This window comes from Ruditapes philippinarum, unplaced genomic scaffold (genome assembly GCF_026571515.1).
Source record: "Ruditapes philippinarum isolate M1 unplaced genomic scaffold, ASM2657151v2 ctg126_1_1_1_1, whole genome shotgun sequence".
In the NCBI taxonomy this organism is placed as follows: domain Eukaryota; kingdom Metazoa; phylum Mollusca; class Bivalvia; order Venerida; family Veneridae; genus Ruditapes; species Ruditapes philippinarum.
This window is the reverse complement of record NW_026858637.1, coordinates 851,765-871,888: the sequence shown is the minus strand read 5'-3', so window position 1 is coordinate 871,888 and position 20,124 is coordinate 851,765. Positions and strand designations below refer to the sequence as shown.

Below are 20,124 nucleotides of genomic sequence, written 5' to 3'. Positions count from 1 at the left end.
TGATGCTGTTTGCAATTTTAATATAAAAGTTTAAGGGTAACAGATAACAGTTAAAGGATTAACACAATACCTAAAGTAAGATGTAATAAATATAAGGCTGAATATACCTTCTCAAAGAAGAGTTTAACAGCTTTTCTATCTTCTATAGTCCATGTGGATTCCTCTAGTTTAACGTCATGCTGTAGTTCACCATCTATTATTGCTGGATGCCCCTTTAATGCTACCTTCACATGCTGTCAACAATGATCAAGTTCAAACTTAATTGGAGAAAATTTACAGAAACAGTCTTTCATTATCATTTTTTTTCAAGCATAAATGAAAAGTTTTTTTTCTTTGTTGTTGTTTTTAAGTCACACCAACAGAGAAAAAAATCATTATCTTTATGAATTCAGTCACAACAGGGAACCCCAATAAAATCACTAAACTATCAAAACTAGATAAAAAGCTTTCTTACAATGAAGAGTAGAATTTTGTACCCCCAGTGATGTGGGACAAGTGACGTGAAGGTCACCTTGCCAATTGGCTATTTAGACACAGGCTTTCTTTTAATTCTAACCATGTTGATATTTGTATAATAGATTTGCCAAGCTTTAAATTTGAAACTGTCTATTATGAATTTCCGGGATAGTAACCTGAAACTAATTTCCACTGGCCCAAACTATTTTTCAATGGCCATGGGCCACTGGGCCAGTGCTAAATTCGATGACTGTGTTTAACTGTAGAAATTGAAAACTTATTTAATGAAATATCTCTACTTAATAAAAATGAAAAATTAATATCAAACAGTCCAAACATGTTTAGACAGCACAGATGGCTAGACTATATTGTCAACAGCAGGCTAATAGTTTATTCTGCATAGGTAAAGTAAAAAAAAAAACAGTGCAAAAAGTATAGATTTTACAATGGCAGCCAAATTGGATTTTGTAATGGAGATATATGTAGATCACTTTAATTAATAAAAAAAAATTGTGTTATAAATGTTCAGCAGATAAATTATATCAAACTTCTTGTTTACCTTTTTCTCCATCTGAACAACAAGGTCTTTACTTTTTACTGGGAAATTCACATTTAAAGGAATCATTACTGTAACAACAATGAATATCAAAATAAAAAGGCAAAACAGTATAACCTTGTTTTCATTCAAAAAGATTTTAAAAAAAAACATATTTTAAAAGAGCCCGGTTTGAACCAGTTGATGCTCCCCGAATAGGTTTTTGACACAGGAAAGTACACCTCTTTTAGTTTCAGAGTTATGTCCCTGGACAAAGTTCAAAGTGCCATAGTTCCAGAATTAGGCAAGGCAGAGTTACTATTCTTTGCACTGGACTTCTAATAAATAAGATCTATCTACCTACAAAGATTCTTGTTGATACCTCTTATGCTTTCTGAGTTATGTCCCAGACAAAGTTTAAAATGTAAGAATGAACAAAGGAAAATATAACTCAAAAATAAGCCAAGGCAGAGTTATGTTTCTTGTGCAATGCACATCTACCCATTAAGATGTATCTACCAACAAAGTTTCATGTTGATATCTCCTATAGTTTTAGAGTTATGTCCCGGACAAGTTTTTTCTAAAAGGGGACACAATTCCAAAACGGGGCAAAACAGAGTTATGGTTCTTTTGCACTGCATTTCTACCCAATGAGATCTATCTACCTACAAAGTTTCATGCTGATATCTCTTATAATCTTAGAGTTATGTTACGTACAAAGTTCAAAGTGTAAAAATGAACAAAGGGCAATAACTCCAAAATTTGGCAAGGCAGAGTTACGGTTCTTGTGCACTGCACAGCTACTCATTGTGATCTACCTACCTACAAAGTTTCATGTTGATATCTCTCTTATAGTTTTAGAGTTATGTCCTGGACAAGATTTTTCTAAAAGGGGAGATAATTAAAAACGATGCAAAATAGAGTTATGGTTCTTTGACACTGCACTCCGCCTCAATGCCCTCTACCACTGTGTGAAGTTTAAACAAATTATCTCCAAGGGTTTTAAAGCTATGCTCCGGACAAGACAACTGACGGACAGAAGGACAGACGGACGGACGGACAAGGTGGCTACTAAATTTTCTCCCTTTGGGGAGCATAAAAAATAAGTAAGCATTAAAAATAAGACAAGCCAAGTCAAGAATGTGACCATTAGACTACTAGAGTGTTAACAAACTAAATGTGGTCGGACTACGGACATTCAAGGATCCTGAAAGCTTACCATGAGCTAGCTTAGATGAACTAAAAAAATGTAACATTACAATAACAACATTCTCATTATATTATGTGTCATAATATTATACATTTATTTCTCTTTAAGAACATGAATAACTGTACAGATTAAAACTAACTTCTAATTCAGACAGAGTCTGTGTCCAGCTATATTTTTCAAGGTCTGCTCCGTTTCCAAAGTTTGGTTTGATCTTCCCTTTAGCATCCTCATCTTCTTCTTCATCATCAGACTGTTCAAATATACAAGTAAATAAATTTATTGGTAAAATGTTCTCTTAAAATACTGTAAAAAGGGTAATAAAAATAGATAGAAATAGATGTAACAACAAGGCAGTCTAAAAACCAAAGTCATATATTTATATCTAGCTGCCAATGTCTTCAACTTTCATAACATTTAATTTGTTTTTCAATGAGTTAAACATTCATCCTAGGTTTGATGATTTTTTTTTAAAGATGCGGTGGACATAAAAATGTAAAGTACAGTCTTGACTTTTAGTTTCAACTGTCTGTTGTGCTCTGTTTTCTGCAATGTCTAAATGTGTTAATTATTTGAGCCATATTGCTGTGATAAGATAAAACATCTGACACAATTATCAGAATTATAGGTGTAATAGAGCAGACAATAAACAATATTTGTTCAGTAATAGCAGCTCAAACAAGTACATCATCACATGACCTTGAGAAATAATCACACTCAATGTAAAGTGAAAAATAAATTATTTTTTATCACAATAAACATTGGTATTAATTTTTCAACTTTATATCTCAGCAAATATCATAAGCTTTGAAAATAAAACCCCAGAATCAAAAGGATTCATCTTGTAGTCATGACCAACGTCCACAACAAATCTTTGGCCAAAGCATTTTCTTGTAATATTAGACATGCTTGTTTGTTTCATTTTACGCCTTTTCCCAACAGTATATGACAGACATGCTTTTGCTGTTCAATGCTACAGTGACGTAAGCCCTAATGGCCACAAAGTCAATACAGGTCATCTACTAGATATCACCAACCTCCACACAATATCTTTGTACTCTAGGCCAAAGGGTTTTCTAGTTATTGGTCGGACTAGATGCCACATACAAACAGACAGATGGACTGACAGACGCTGTGTACAGCATTTTATCCATTTCTTTGACGTGGGCATGAGAATTACATTTTTTTTATAATTAAATTCTAAGACTACAGAAAGTGTGGGTAAATATGCAATAAAAATCACTATCGACGATCTATTTTTAGACATGTGACATAACCATTAAAAATGTGACTCGCTGAAAATAAGTAGGGAAACAAATCAGGGATATCAGGTACGCAGCGTTTTTTTTTTTGATGCTGTGTTAGAATCAAATAATATATCCCAAGCAGTGATTTTTATCACCTTATAAAATCAATGTCGTTTGGATGTGATATAATTCCTCGCATCCAAAATATGATTTTATTATAAGTGATAAATCACTGTTGGTGATATATTTTTACCTTTTTATCTTCTTTGCCCTCTCCATCTTTAGTTTTGTCACCAGTTCCATTTTCTGTTGCACTAGACTCTGGCTCAGATTTTTTCTAAAATAGAGATAGATTTCATATACCTTGACTTAGTACTATAAGACATTTTTTTATTGATATTGTTCTGATGAAGATCATTGTTATAATGTAGACTAGTAGATATTAATAAATTATTTCAACCCATCAGGTGGTGACATGTTGTTACTCTTACTTTTTCCTGATCTCTGTTAAAATTAAAAGAAAGGTAAGTCCATTTGAGATATTTAGTGTGGTAAGAGTTAAACAACAGTTATGCAGGAAATCAGATTTATATAATCATTGTACCGTAACTATCTTAACTTTTACACAGAAGTACAACACAAAACCTTTTCTAATTCTTTTTGTAATTTATCTGCCTCTTCATCAGTTAGCTCTTTAATCTTTGGTTCATCTTTTGCTTTTTCTTCCTCTTCTTTTTTTCTTCTTTATTCGTTCCTGCCTCCTTCTCTCCTCCTCCTCACGTTCTGCCTTTAATTGTGCTTGTTTCTCTAATGCAACCTTCTCATGCTTCCTGAACTTACTCAATATCATCTAGTCAAATAAATAGATCATTCATTATATTCTTTGTTTGATATAACACTGTGATAATCACTCGACAATTTTTAATTACAGTGAAACATGTGAACAAAGGACATCAAAGAGAGACTGGACATGGCCTGTATATAGAGCATTTTATGGTTACTTTCGTCAATTTCAAAAATTCACGATTGTCAAAGAGTGACCTTTATTTCCAATGTGATCTTTATTAAGAGGTTGTCTTTAGCACAGGTTCATTGTACCATCAAGTTGTGTGGTTTTTGTTTACATTTCCAATGTAAAATTGAGTACACGTTTCATAATTTTCTAAATAAAAAGGTCATACATGTTGTAAAACAGTTACATTTTGGGTATCAAGGGAGAGAATTCCTTTTTATATTAAAGCTTAGTTTACCTTTTCTGACTCCCCTTTCTGTCCCCCAGTATAGAAATCTGTCTTCCTGGCAAGAAAACTAAACATCTTCTCAAGCAACTGAAACAAAAAAAATCATCATTTTAAAATAAATTTAACAGCTTGTTTTATGATAATATTTTTAAAATTTTAAATTTGATTATAGCTTGATTAAATATAAACTGAAAATGCATGTTTTTTTCTGTTTTTAAGTCATATCAACACTATAAAGGTCATATGGCAACATTCCAGCTGTCATTGTTAGCAAAGGAAAATTCTTGGTGCCTCGATGGTCACCATAGTAAAACAACTGACCTGCAAGCTAACTGGATCAATTCCTCACAGGAAAGAAATTCAAATTCCCAGATATAGCCCTACATCAGTGACGGTCAAATGATTCCATAGCAGTGACCTTAACATAACACATTGGTAAAAATGCTTACTTTAAATCAGTAAATGATTAAATGTGTCAGGGATATGCTATCTGTTGAAAGTTAACCTTGAACTGTGGCCCCCAACATTGTTGGTTGCTCATACATTACAGGACACCCTGTGCATGACGTAACTCCCTGAATCCACATACTCTACAGACACATTTATATTACACACCATTGCCTCTAATTTTCTTGAGACCCCTGTTTAGTGCCCATTTGCTCCGAGAAATTACACTTGGAGGTGGAAGTCTCTATAAAAATGCTTGCAATAATGGCAGTCATTCTAAGGATATATACTGGCTACTTTCCTACACACACTGATCAATGCTACCATCAGATTATAAGCAACATATTAATGACTAGTGTCATACTTTACAACAATTAATAGTTTAAACATTATTACATGTATAATCATGAAAGGTTGTAGCTTATTTGAACAACTCTTGCGTCCACACCCACACAGAATAGGACATATGGCACTTTCTAGCTTTACTGGTGGAGGAAGCCCATCCATGCATTACTTCAGTCACAAACGGGCACCTGAGTAGAAGCACTTACATTCCCTAAGCTAGCTGGATAACTTCTCACATGAAAGAATCCAAAGTGACTGTTGGGATTCAACCAGTACTAGTGGCATATGAGACAACATAGGAGATCACACAGTATGACTCAAACTTCAAATTCTTGGGTCATAAGACCACTTCTTCCCAGACATGTGATAATTGCGTGTGGGACTTTAGCATTTCACATCAACAATTAGTTAAGCACAACATACTGGAGTTAACTACACATATGAAGACATTAAACTCCAGCTAGTTACATGATACATGTACAGATATTAGACTGACTAATCCTAAAATTGTGTCATTAAATCCTAGTGACAAGAAAGGCAGCTAAGTTAGAGTGTTTTCTTGTGTAATGCAACCCAGAGATGAGAAACCCACAACCATTTAGGCTACAGAAGATATGTTTATCTTTAAATAATAGGTGAACTTGATCAAGAACAAATGACTGTGATGTTGAGTCACTAGATTTTATGGTAATTCTGCACTTGAAAACATTAGGAAATGTATAGGAAAGAATATCTGATGTTTAGATTTGAGTGTTTTGGCATATAATATGAAATATAACAGAAAACTAGAAATGTGTCCATAGGACACGGGTGCCCTCACACTCCAACAATTTGTCAATCTTATGTCTCTAGGTCAAATATTTTTTTGGCTACATGTGCCCAAGTTGAAAACTGAAATTTTTTTATTAAGTAAAGGGCAAATACTACAAATACTGAATAAATCCACAAGAAAACCCCAAGGTGCATAAGTACACATGGTGACCAACAATCTTGTAAACTTTCAGGCATACAGGTCAAATACTTTTTGAGTTACATGCAACACAAGTTAAATATTGTAAATTTTTACTAAGTCAAGGGCAATAACTCTAAAAATACTAAAATACCCAGGTGCACAACTACACATGCTGAGCAACATTCCTGTAAGGTTTCATGACTATAGGTCAAATACTTTTTTAGTTATGTGCGACAATAAATCCCATTTTTGACATTTGACCTGTTTTATCTTAGATCTACAGCTTTTAAGAAGCATCTACAATATCTCAATGTTAATGAAAAATAATGTCAGTATTATTTCAATATCCATCAAGGAACAGCAATGTTATTGACTGCACACAGATTATTGACCCCATACTTTACGACTTTTGAGACCTAGACCATCCAAATCTTTTTTCACAAAGGCTGTTACATGATCTGTAGTAGGTAAACATTCCCACTGCCCAGCATATTTCCTTTGTTATGAATTCTAAGTTCAAAAATTAAATGGACATATTTCTGGGAATACAGGAGCTTGTATTTTATAACTCTTATCAATATGGCAAGAAGTTATAGCAAAAAATTAACATTTGTTAACATAAATTCCAAGTTCAAGGGGAATAATTCTGGAAATAGTCATGCTAGAGTTATGAACCTTGTCACACCACATGTGTGCAATGATAAGAAAAATATATTTGAAGTTTGAAGCAGATACCTTAAAAAGTAAAGAAGTTAAAATATTTCTTAAAGAAAATTTCAAAGGGAAATAAATATGAAAATATTGCTTCAAGAGTTATGAACCTTGTCACATAAGATGTGGTTGATGATAAGGAAAATGTATTTGAAGTTTACGGTAGATACCTTTAAAAGTAAAGGAATATTGTAAAAAACTAGAACTATTGCTGAATGCAATTCATACCCCCACCAATGTCCTTGACAGAAGATGACTTAGAAAGGTGGTTAAGGGAATAACTTTCGTGACACAAATACATTTACATATAAAGAAATTATCTCTGGTGAAAAAAAGACAAATTGTACAGGTAATAGTACAAATATATATTGTCAAATCATGTTTGAAACAGTTACAAATAACCTTTCATTTTCCCAATGTACTAAAACAAACAAAAGCAGTGAAGTTAAGAAAATAGCATAATTATGTCAAAATGTAATTAAGAGTGAAAAACTTTGCATACTGAGCTTACTTGTGACCCTTCATATATTATATAGTTTCAAGTGAATATCTGTTCTAGTTTCAGAAACATAAGACGCGGTTAATGATAAGGGACATATACATGTATTTGAACTATAAAGTTGATCCCTTAAGAAATAAAGAAGTAACAGTAAAAAATAATATTTTTTAAGGAAAATTCTAAGTTCAAGGGGTAAAATCTGAAAATATTGGTGCTAGAGTTTATGAACCTTGTCACATAAGATGTGGTTGATGATAAGGAACATATATTTGAAGTATAAAGTTGATCCCTTAAGAAATAAAGAAGTTGTATTGAAAAATATTTTACTGCACCAAAACTTTAATCTGAAATCTGGACGCGAACACAGACGCTGGGGCGAGTAGGACAGCTCTCCACATACTTCATATAGTCAAGCTAAAAATCATTACTATACAGGGAAAGACACAATTATGATGAAAGAGCCAAAATTTAATTGCCAATAATAGAATCATGTGTTTTCACACCTACACAGATAAAAAGCAGGCAACCATAAACTGGTAACTGATCAGAACATGCCATATGTTGTGAGTATATCTTAGTCCACATTAAAATACACAGAAAGTTGACACTTAAATTACTGTCCGCTTTTCAGAAGATTTTTTATGCATGTTTAGCATTAGTAGCCATTAGTAATTAACTTTTCAATATTAGGCACGTTATCACTTCAAATGTAAGGCTAATATGAAGTTCACCACAACATTATGAACATAAAACAAGGACATTATACAAAAAGTGCAGTCATTATGAAAAGTCTTCATTTTGAATTGCTGCAACGTAGGTTTCCGAGACATTTATAAAACAAGAAACCTTACAACAACAGAATTTTACATTAGTTATTTTTTGTTCACTAAGTGCTTAGAAGACTGAAGACTGTCATAAAGCTTGAGGTAAAGGGCTTTCCTTTTTTCACATCTAATTTTATTTCAACTAACAAGGCCCCATTTTATGTAAAAAATTATTTTCCCTGTTTTGCTTAAGGTTTTAAAGAAGGATTTTCAATGAACATGAGAAAATGGGGAAAAATTTAAAAATTGTCAATTTAAGTTTTTATTAAACATAAAACAACAACAATAATGTACAATCATAAGCAATATTTTAAGTTTAATATGACATGCTTGGAAAAGAAAAACTAGCATTTTTGATATTCTAACAAGAGGGATTAGTGGTCACATGTGTTGCCTGATGATAGCCATTGAGGGGTGATTGACCAGTTTGTTCCATCACAGATATTTTGCAGCAAGTTGTAGCTACTCTGTAGCAGGAACACAAAAATCAGGTCAAAACACGTTTTTATTCAATGGCAACAACTCAGTCAAACATCATACAACTAGAAAACCTATAAATTATGAACAAGTACCTGATGTATCAATCAATTCTGCAAAGTTTTAATCAAATTGAATGAGTAGTATAAGAGAAGTAGTCCAAACTTTAAACAAGAGCACCGCTAGGCGGAGCATTATATGCCCGAAAGTGATTTTTTTTTTTTAGTAAAGATGAAGCATTTGTAAGACATGGGAATTAAATAAAGTATTACCTCCTTCAAATAACAATCCTCCTTTGAAATTTCAATATTGTGGTCCAAATGGAACTTAAGTTATGCCCCAGAAACTGTTTTCAATTCTAAGGTAATAGTGACCTTGACCTTTGACCTTGTGACCCCAAAATCATTAGGGGTCTTCTACCCAATATGGACAATCATACGATGAAGTTTAAACACAGTAGGCCAAATGATACTTAAGTTATGTTTCGAAAACTGTTTTCAGTTTTAAGGTAATAGTGACCTTGACCTTGTGACCCCAATATCAATAGGGGCCTTCTATCCAATATGGACAATCATCCTATGAAATTTGAATATTGTGGACTAAATGGAACTTAAGTTATGCTCAAGAAACTGTTTTCAATTTCTAAGTAATAGTGACCTTGACCTTTGACCTTGTGACTCTAAAATCAATAGGGGTCTTCTACCCAATGTGGACAATCATCCTATGAAGTTTGAACACTGTGGGCAAAATAGAACTTAAGTTATGCTCTGGAAACTGTTTTTAGTTTTAAGTTAATATTGGCCTTGACCTTTGACCTTGTGACCCCAAAATCAATAGGGGTCTTCTACCCATTATGAACAATCATCCTATGAAGTTTGAACACTGTGGGCCAAATGGAACTCAAGTTATGCTCAAGAAACTGTTTTCAATTTCTAAGTAATAGTGACCTTGACCTTTGACCTTGTGACCCCAAAATCAATAGGGGTCTTCTACCCAATATGGACAATCATCCTATGAAGTTTGAACACTGTGGGCCAAATAGAACTTAAGTTATGCTCCGGAAACTGTTTTTAGTTTTAGATAATAGTGGACTTGACCTTTGACCTTGTGAGCCCAAAATCAATAGGGGTCTTCTACCCAATATGAACAATCATCCTATGAAGTTTGAACACTGTGGGCAAAATGGAACTTAAGTTATGCTCCGGAAACTGTTTTCAGTTCTAAGGTAATAGTGACCTTGACCTTTGACCTTGTGACCCCAAAATCAATAAGGGTCTTCTACCCAATATGAACAATCATCCTATGAAGTTTGAACACTGTAGACCAAATGGTACTTAATTTATGCTCCGAAAACCAAATTGCTAACGGACGGACGGACGCCAGGGGGTATAACATAATATGTCCGAAATTCTTTCGGGCATATAAAAAGAGCCATAACTCTGACAAAAATCATAGAACTAGAAAATGCTGATTATATGCAGAATTAGACTTTGTACTGATCATTAGTAAGTACTCAGATCAATCCTGTAAAGTTTCATTAAAATTGCATCACTGGTATGAGAGAGTAGTCCAAACAAACTTTAAAAATTAAAATCATTTTAACAAGACAGTACTTATGTGGCTACTCTATTCTTCTTTTTAGCCACATATTTAAAAGGAATATAGTCATATAAATGCTTTATGGAATGAATTTGTTTGTCTAGCCACATAAGTATCTACATGTAAATGTAAGCTCAGACAGACAAAGGAGAAGTGATCACTATATGTCACAGCTATGTTGTGGCAGGCATCACAAAAATGATGTTTACCACTATATATAAACCTTTCCAGTGAGTTTTTTTGTTTGTTTGTTTCATTTTACGCCTATTCCCAACAGTATTTCAGTCATATAGGCGGGTAGTTTCCTAACCATCGTTCCTGGAGAGTTACACCAGTACTAGACTACCTTCCTCTGCACTAAACTACCAAAGCATCTCCCGGGGATCGAACCTTTCCAGTGAGTAAATATACAATATATGCAATGTGGTTAAATACAAAAGGAATATTGAACTTCAGATATGACAACAGCAACATGCTAAATTACCTTTTAGTTAATTATTTTGTTTGGTAGCTTTTTTACACGAATTTTTAACCCTTTTGGACCATATCCTGTGGTCAGTCAACCTACCAGTAATTGACTTTCCTGGCTAACTAACCACTTAATACAAATTTCTCTGCAAGTGACCACCTTCTAGTCTCACATGAAGTGAGAGACAAATGACCATATCAAATTGGTATTAGCTGTTCATGCAATATCAGTTAGAACTTCAGATGCTGCCCTGAATTACAATGTATCAATCACACCTGAATGGCCTTCATTATTATAATTCATATTACTATATCAAATAGAGTAGAACAGTGCAGTAAACAATACTTTATGACAATGCCTTCAAAATTAATATCTTTTTACCAAAGTACCTATTTTTACAAGAAAACATGTGAGACTAAAGTAATATAAATATTCAAAGATAATGTGGTACAATTTTATACACAACTACATATGAAATTTAATTACCATTTTGTTCTAAAAGTATCTTGTTAGTAGATCTATAGTATTTTGAACAGTAAATTAAGACTAACAAAAACACATTTGTTTGACTTTCTCCCTAAATGAAAGAAGCTGTTACACCTTTGACAAATAAAATAAAATAAAAATGTGGAGTTCAGTACAATAAAACATTTAGTAACATTTAAAGGTCTAAATAATTATCTTGTTTCTGGTTGTTCTACCAAACCTTATATGACTTAAAAAATAAACAAGTCCTGCCTATATACTGCATGCTCCATTTTTCTTAGTGCTGGATAGTATTATAGAAAAGGGGGTATAATTCTACAAAAATGCTTGTTAAAGTTATCATCTCTTGACAGTAAAAAAGTATTTTAAGTTTGAAGTAAATTTGTCATGGTTTTTGAAAAAAATAAGGAAAATATTTTAAGTCAATAAAGAAAAATGACTTTTAGGGTTATCTTCCCTTTAGAAAAATGCATTCATATTTTGATAATGAACAAGTATTCTAAATTTTAAATGATACACGCAGCTTTTGAGAAACAAACTGTTAATGAATTCGCAAAAAAAAGCATATCCTAGCAACGATCAATGTTTGCCAAAACAGTTGTATTGAGAGGCGATTGACCAGTTTGTATATTCTATACGACTGTAACAATACCTCCACTTTTTATCTTCTGAAAAGTTTTTGAAATGTAGTCTGGACAAGTTTTGTCACAGACGGTCAGGCAATGGAGAAAAGATCCCTATATGTTGCCGCTACTCTGTAGCAGGTGACATAATAATTTTCAAGGCTGCAAACCGTACAAATGGATTCCAATTTTGATAATGTACAAGTATTTTGAGACTGAAATAACCAAGGGGTATAATAATCACTACCTATTTACATGCTTCAGCTTGTGGAGGGCAACCAAAAACAAGATGTCTTATCTTTATGGCCTCAGACAACTTTATATCTGATTAAACAAGAACTGTCGGAGGACAGTAAGGCTCGACTATTCGAAAAAGTTGTCACAAGGGTGTTTTATTGATTATAATAATGCTTACGTATGAATACATAAAATTGACCGAAAAGGTACAAAGGCTTGTTATTAAGATGTTTTATTAAGTAAATCACTGCTTTATTATTAAGAATGCATAAAATTGTCCCAAAAAAGGCACAAACCCTTCAGTAGTTATGGAGATAACAGTGTATACAAGCAAAACTTAACCATGAATTTCTAAGTTGAAAAAGGAAAGAAAAATCAGCCGAAATGCAAGATAGAATTATGGATCTTAGTCAGTGACCTACAATTATGACCCTTAATGCATATGTGAAGTTTTAAATAAATATCTTTGATAGTTATTGAGATATGTAAAACTTGCATGTAAACATTAACCAAGAGACTAAGTAGAAAAGGGGAGATAAATCAGCCTAAATGCAAGATAGCGTTTTGGAACTTGGTCAGTGACATACAATTATGACCCTTAATACATTATGTAAAGTTTTAAATCAAAATCTTTGATAGTTATTGTCAGATATGTAAAAGTTACATGTAAACATTAACCAGGAGACTAAGTAAACAAGAATTTGTAACAGTGTTACCAACGTCCCCCGCCTCGGGGAAGTTTTAGATGAAGCATAAAATTGTGCTATTTCAAAAGATTGAGGTATGGATTTCAGGACTTTCAGTTCAGTTAGATCTGCAAATGCAACAATAAATTTATTAAAGAAATACTACTAAAATGAAACACAGAATTTAAAATCTATCATGTTAATCTTTGACCTCCAAGTGTGATCTTGACCTTGGAGGTAGCTGACCGGTTGTTGCGCATGACACATCGTCTCATTATTGTGAACAATTATGACAAGTATTTACAAAATCCCTTCAAAGATAAGAAAGTTATGGACCGGACACGACATATACCATCAAATAGACAATGTTGACCTTGAATGAGCAAGGGCGACCTTGACCCTTGAGGTAGCGGTCTGGTTATTGCGCATGACACATCGTCTTATTATAACAAACATTTGTGCCAAGTTATTTCAGATTCCTTTGATAAATGACAAAGTTATGGACCGGACACGAAAGTGTGACGGACGGACAGACGGCTGGACAGACAGAGCCTATTACTATTTTCTCCAAAAAGGCCGGGGACAAAAGGAGAGATAAATCAGCCTAAATACATGATACAGATATGAGTGCTGTTCAGTTATCATTATTTATGACCATAAATATACATATGAAGTTTCAAGTTTTATCTTTAATAGTTTCAGAGATATGCAAAACTTGCATGTTAAACTTAACCAAGAAAAGGTGATTTTTTTAGTACAAATGGGAGCATAATTCAATCAAAATACAAGGCAGAGTAATGAATCTTCAATTATGACCCTAAGTACATGTGTAAAGTTTCAAGTAAATATCTTTGATAGTTATTAACACCTTTAACCTTTAACCAAAGTTTCTAAGTTTCAAAGGGGCATAATTCTGCAAATATTGCATGTAGAGTTATGCAACTTTTCAAACGGATGAACATTGTTACTATAAAAAAGAATTGTAAATTTCAAATGAATATCTCAAGCAATAATTGAGATATTTGACTTTACAAAAAACTTTAACCAAAATTTCTAAGTTAAAAAGGGGCATAATTTTGTAAATATTGTAGGCAGAGTTATCAAACTTGTCAATCTAATGTACATCGTTACTATAAATAAGTATTGTAAGTTTCAATTGAATATCTCGAGCAATAATTGAGATACATGTATTTGACTTTACAAAAAACTTTAACCCACGCAGACGCGGACGCCGGGTCAACTGCAATAGCTCTTTATATTCTTCGAAAAGTCAAGCTAAAAACGAAATATCTAAATGAATACTTTTATCCAAGCAAACCGTTACAATTAATACAGATCATGCAATCAATAATTCTAAATCAATTTTGAAGCAAAAGGATCAAATTGGTTGTAAACAATCGCCACCTCCTATCAGGGGCCACGCTTGACTTTTTTCTCATTTCTAAAGTCATTAAGACTCAAACACATTAGTTGTAGGAAATTGTAGTACAGACAGGGTACTCCTAGAAAAAATAATTTTCTTGTAACAAGTAAAATTTAAATTTAATATCTGACCTTGACTCTCATAGTCATTCAAAGATTAAGGTCACATCTGAATTAGTAATTACATCAGTTCTGCCAGTAAGTGTTTTTTCCATAAATGAATAAAATCCATAATTAACAAAGTTACGACAATTAAAGAAGAGAAAAGAGTAACTCAACAGGTTAGTTTTGTCATATGTGGTCTTTTTTATAAGTATGAATCAAATCTGTATATACATAACAGTTTAATGCACTTCGATGGCGATGTTTTACCCAAGTAAAGGTGAGGTGCAATGGAGTTTTCACGGCTATCAAAAAACTGTTAGTCAATTAAAAATAATCAATTTTATTAATGATCAGCGACCAAATTATAAATTTTATCATAGTTTTTAATGATTTCAGTCCGTTAACATCATTTTTTTACTGTAAAATTGTTATGTCGCTCACGTCAGAGCTACAGTGCAAAATGCCTAAACCTAGCAGTAAAAGAAAGTTAGATGAAGATCCTGATACACCTACGCGAAAATTTAAGGAAGCCAATTCGCAAAAATCTTACGATTGGTATGTTGAAAGACAGTGAGGGTGTTTAGTATTGTTCTCTGTGTAGAAATGTCAAATTTGACACAGCTTATGCACGTGGGCACGACATCTTGACATCTCGGCTAAAACTACGAATCATGATCCTCATGCCACATGTAAGTTGTAAATATCAGTCAAATATCATGTATATAACAACAAAATTTGTCAGGAAAGAAGTGTTTGTTTCAAAATATATATTTGTTTTAATGTCATAAATATGACGCTCATAATAATATCTATCAATATTGTAAATTTCAAAAAGTATTATTTATAAAGATATTACCGAATTTAACTATTTAATGAAAATAAAGGGAGGAAATTAGAAATTTATTTTCTATAATATCTAGTCAAATTTTTCAATAAGAAATGAATGTATATAATTTTAGTGTTTGCAGTACATATTTTACATATTCTTCGATGTTTGAAAATTGTTTTATAAACATAATCATAATTAGGGCCTATATAAAATTTCACTTAAATGTGACTTTATCTTAAAAGAAATTTCTGTTATCAGAACAGAATAGAACAGATTTTATTATCCAAAATCTAATGTAACTGCATCTTCTTTTAAAAGTGAGAAAAGTAAATAATATAAAATTAATTTATTCATCATATTTTTTCTTACACATTATTATCAACAAATCTACATGATATAAACAAATAAAGCTCATAAATAGCTGATAAATAGATATTTGCAGCTAAAAAACATTTAAATGCCATTGCCAGATCTACTATAAACAAGAATGGCGAACGACATATATACCCCCCTTTCTAGCCATTGACTCACATAATTGGTAATTTTATTACAGAAACTTGCCAAAAATGGGTACATGGAAGTGTTCAATTATGGAAAAATCAACGGAAACCATTTTGACATTTAAGGCCCATGTGACATTGACCTTTGACCTAATGACCCCTAAATCAATAGAGGTCATCTACTACTTATGACCAATAACTAGGTGAAATATGAAGACTTTGTGATGAATACTTTTCAAGAGAATCAGTGGAAACCATTTTGACATTTTTAAGGTCCTTGTGACCTTGACCTTTGACCTAGTGACCCCAAAATCAATAGGGGACATCTACTAGTGATGACCAATCTCTATGTGAAATATGAAGACTTTGAGATACATCCTTTTCAAAATAATCAGCAGAAACCATTTTGACATTTAAAGCCCCTGTGACCTTGACCTTTGACCTTGTGACCCCAAAATCGATTGGGGTCATCTACTAGTTATGACCAACCACTGTGTGAAATATGAAGACTATGTGATACATACTTTTCAAGATAATCAGCAGAAACCATTTTGACATTTAAGGTCCCTGTGACCTTGACCTTTGACCTAGTGACCCCAAAATCAATAGGGGTCATCTACTAGTTATGACCAATCACTGTGTGAAATATGAAGACTTTGTGATACATTTTTTTAAGATAATCAGCGGAAACCATTTTGACATTTAAGGTCCCTGTGACCTTGACCTTTGACCTAGTGACCCCAAAATCAATAGGGGTCATCTACTAGTTATGACCAATCACTATGTGAAATAAGAAGACTTTGTGATAAATACTCTTCAAGATAATCAGCGGAAACCAAGTGGTCTACCGACGGACAGACCGACAGACAGACCGACATTAGCAAAACAATATACCCCCTCTTCTTCGAAGGGGGGCATAATTAATAAACTGTAGAAATATAAGTGTTGATAATTGTGTTTATATTATAGCTAAAGGATGTATAGCCATGCATGTTAATGCATACACATTGGGTTGTTTCCCTTCTCCCTAATTTTCGCATGGAAGTCACTTCTCCCTAAAATTTCCCCCCAGGATGAGCCCTGAAGTTTCTATGCAAACTTGATTGTAGCAATACTCTTAAAAGTCAAGTTAAAAATTGTTTTCAAACAAAATAAATGGACTAGTTTCAGCACCACACAATCAAAATTGTGTCAAATCTTAAAGCTGCACGCCTCCAGATGAGCCAAAATATTTCAAGACTAGAAATGTGTCATCATGCCACGGATGCCCCCGCATGCAGCCAAAATTTCAGATGGTGCTTAAATTATTTTTTTCATTTTAAGTTCAAAGCCCTTAAAACTTTTCAATGTTAACACAAACCATTTTCATACAATGTTCAAGGCACTGAAATTATTCAGTCTAAACCTTTTAAAAATAGCATATTGCATATTTGTAGCCAAAATAATGGCTAAAAGTATGAGTGCTGAAAGTGAAAGTTCAAAATTTTTCCAACATTCAGGAAAGATAAGTTTGTCTTAAATCATTGAACTACAACCAAATTCAAACTTAAACTGCTTATTCCTAAGATGTATCTATATTATTTTCAAAGTGAAAGGGACATAACTCTGCCAAAAAATCATCAAACCATGACCAAATTCCAACTTGACCTGCCCATTCCTTTGACATATCTATATGTCAAATTTAAATTGAATATGTAACACTGTTGGGTAGATAATGAACAGAAACTGTAAATTTCATATTATTTTCAAAGTGAAAGGGGCATTACTCTGCCAAAAATCATTGAACCATGACCAAACTCGAACTTGGCCTGGGCATTCCAAAAACATATCCATATGTCAAATTTGAGTTGAATGTGTTGTACCATTGGGGAGATAATAAACGGAAACTGAAAATTTCATATTACTTTCAAAGTGAAAGGGGCATAACTCTGCCAAAAATCATTGAACCATGACCAAATTTGAACTTGACCTGCACATTCCTTTGACACATCCATATGTCAAGTTTGAGTTGAATGTGTTGTACCTTTGGGGAGATAATGAACGGAAACTGAAAATTTCATATTATTTTCAAAGTAAAAGGGGCATAACTGCCAAAAATCATCGAACCACGACCAAATTCGAACTTGACCTGTATTTTCTCATGACATATCCATATATCAAGTTTGAGTTGAATATGTTGTTCCGTTGGGGAGATAATGAACGGAAACTGAAAATTTCATATTATTTTCAAAGTAAAAGGGGCATAACTCTGCCAAAAATCATCGAACCATGACCAAATTCGAACTTGACCTGTATTTTCTCATGACATATCCATATGTCAAATTTGAGTTGAATGTGTGCAACCGTTCTTAAGATAATGAACGGAAACTGATGATGACGGAATGACAGAAGGACGGAATGACGGAACAGGGTATTACATGGCGGGGGCATAAAAATCAATATTGAGAAAAATGCACTAAACTTTTAAGAAAGGTAAAATCATTCATGTTCCAAGTTATATTTTACATGTTACATGCTGGTTCACACTGATTCTGCAGTATTTGATCACTATATTTCTACTGCATTACTAACGCAGTAAGGGCTGTTTTTTCCATATGTTGACCACTTTTGGTAAATTACTTTATTTGTTCACCTCACATTATTTTACTTTTAAATTGTTTCCAAATTTTTTATGAAAATTAAAATGTATCTGGAGGTGTGCTGCTTTAACATTTGCATGGCTGATACCTATACATGACTTTGAACTTTTAGTGATCAAAATTGTGACACATGACAACACAAACATTTATGCCATGTAGTATCAAAAATACTCAATCAAAAAGACGCAGCCTGAAAAAGCAAGATTGCCTTAAAGTTTAACCAAAGTCATTTTAAAATGATCTTTCAGCTTGTGTGTACCAACTGTCACACTGAAGAAAACATCAACTTTGTGTCAATTTCCTCTTCCCATAGTTAAATTACAGCCATGTCTGATATAATTGGATATACACACTAGTAGTGTCCATACACCATACTGCCAAACACATTCAAGTTCAAACAATTTTTAAGTGAGTGTGACAAGAAATTTCTCAAAAGCTAAATGAACCTGTATAGCAAAGTAAAACATATAATTGTACATAGAGTAATGATAATGAAATCTATCGCACTAAGACTATGAAAAATATCATGAGTCAGTACAAATCAAGAATGATAACATTCTATTTTCATAGTTCTACACTTGATAAGTTACTCAGTACTAACTATATATATATATATAATGCCTCTCTGATAAAACCAATGTAAAATGTTTGTATTCTACACCTGGTTGTGACAGGGACAGTAGAAAATATCATGCCGTCTCAAAACTTTTACATTGCAACAATGTTTTAAATGGGTCCAATGCTGGCACCGTCGATAGTCACACTTTCCCCATGTTGCAAACTCCATGACATATCCACTGTCAGGAATCTCTGGGTTATATTTATTACACACACAACACTTTTCAGTGGGTGGTATCTCTTCTTCTACGCTCTCAATTACTACAGTTGGTCCAGTTTCAACAGTCTGATCAGATGTACATGCCTCTTCAGCATAGATTATTTTCTCCTCTTTCACTAAACTGTTTTGTACTTCCTCTTGACTTATTATCTCATGCGTGACCTGACTTTGATCCACTATACCTTCTTCAACAACTTCTCCTTCCTGAATTACAGTCTCACCCTGAACATCTTGACATTCTATTTCACTTTTCACCCTTGCAAACTCTCTCTCAAACTGTTCTCTCTGTGTCCCATCAAAGTAAAGACCATGTGTACTAAGCAACTCCTCTCTCAGTGCACTCTCAAAATGTTCTCTCTGTACAGCTATATCTACTGTTCTCTGTGCACTATCCTCACTTTGTTCATCATCTTCACTAGATAACATCTCTTCAATTTCATAATCAGTTTCTGTCTCGTACTCACTGTCTGAATCATCGTCATCATCAGCAACTTTGGACCTCCTACCTCTTTTACTTTTACCCCCAACATCTCTCACAAATTTCATTTTCAGAGTTGGTTTGGATTCTTCTGCAGCCTGCCTCTTCAATTTCATTTCCCGTTCTCTTGCTTTAGCAAGATATTGTTCACTTTTTCTTCTGTTGCTGTAATTAAGCCTTTTATTAGGCATCATTTTTTTTCTTTTTCTATTCTCTAACAGTTGCGAGTCAATTTCAGCTTGATTTTCTATATTAGCTTTCTTTTTTACTGC

The 20,124-nt window shown here is 33.2% G+C and overlaps 1 protein-coding gene across 1 annotated transcript in view; it reads right to left on the bottom strand.

The window, feature by feature from the left end:
• Window positions 1-20,124, bottom strand: part of LOC132753805 (nuclear migration protein nudC-like) — an 86,800-nt gene that overhangs the window by 58,690 nt on the left and 7,986 nt on the right. Inside the window, 7 exon segments of the mRNA XM_060744336.1 lie at window positions 108-233; window positions 1,016-1,085; window positions 2,342-2,451; window positions 3,699-3,782; window positions 4,091-4,178; window positions 4,180-4,295; window positions 4,696-4,773. Coding sequence (XP_060600319.1) covers window positions 108-233; window positions 1,016-1,085; window positions 2,342-2,451; window positions 3,699-3,782; window positions 4,091-4,178; window positions 4,180-4,295; window positions 4,696-4,773 — 672 coding nt within the window.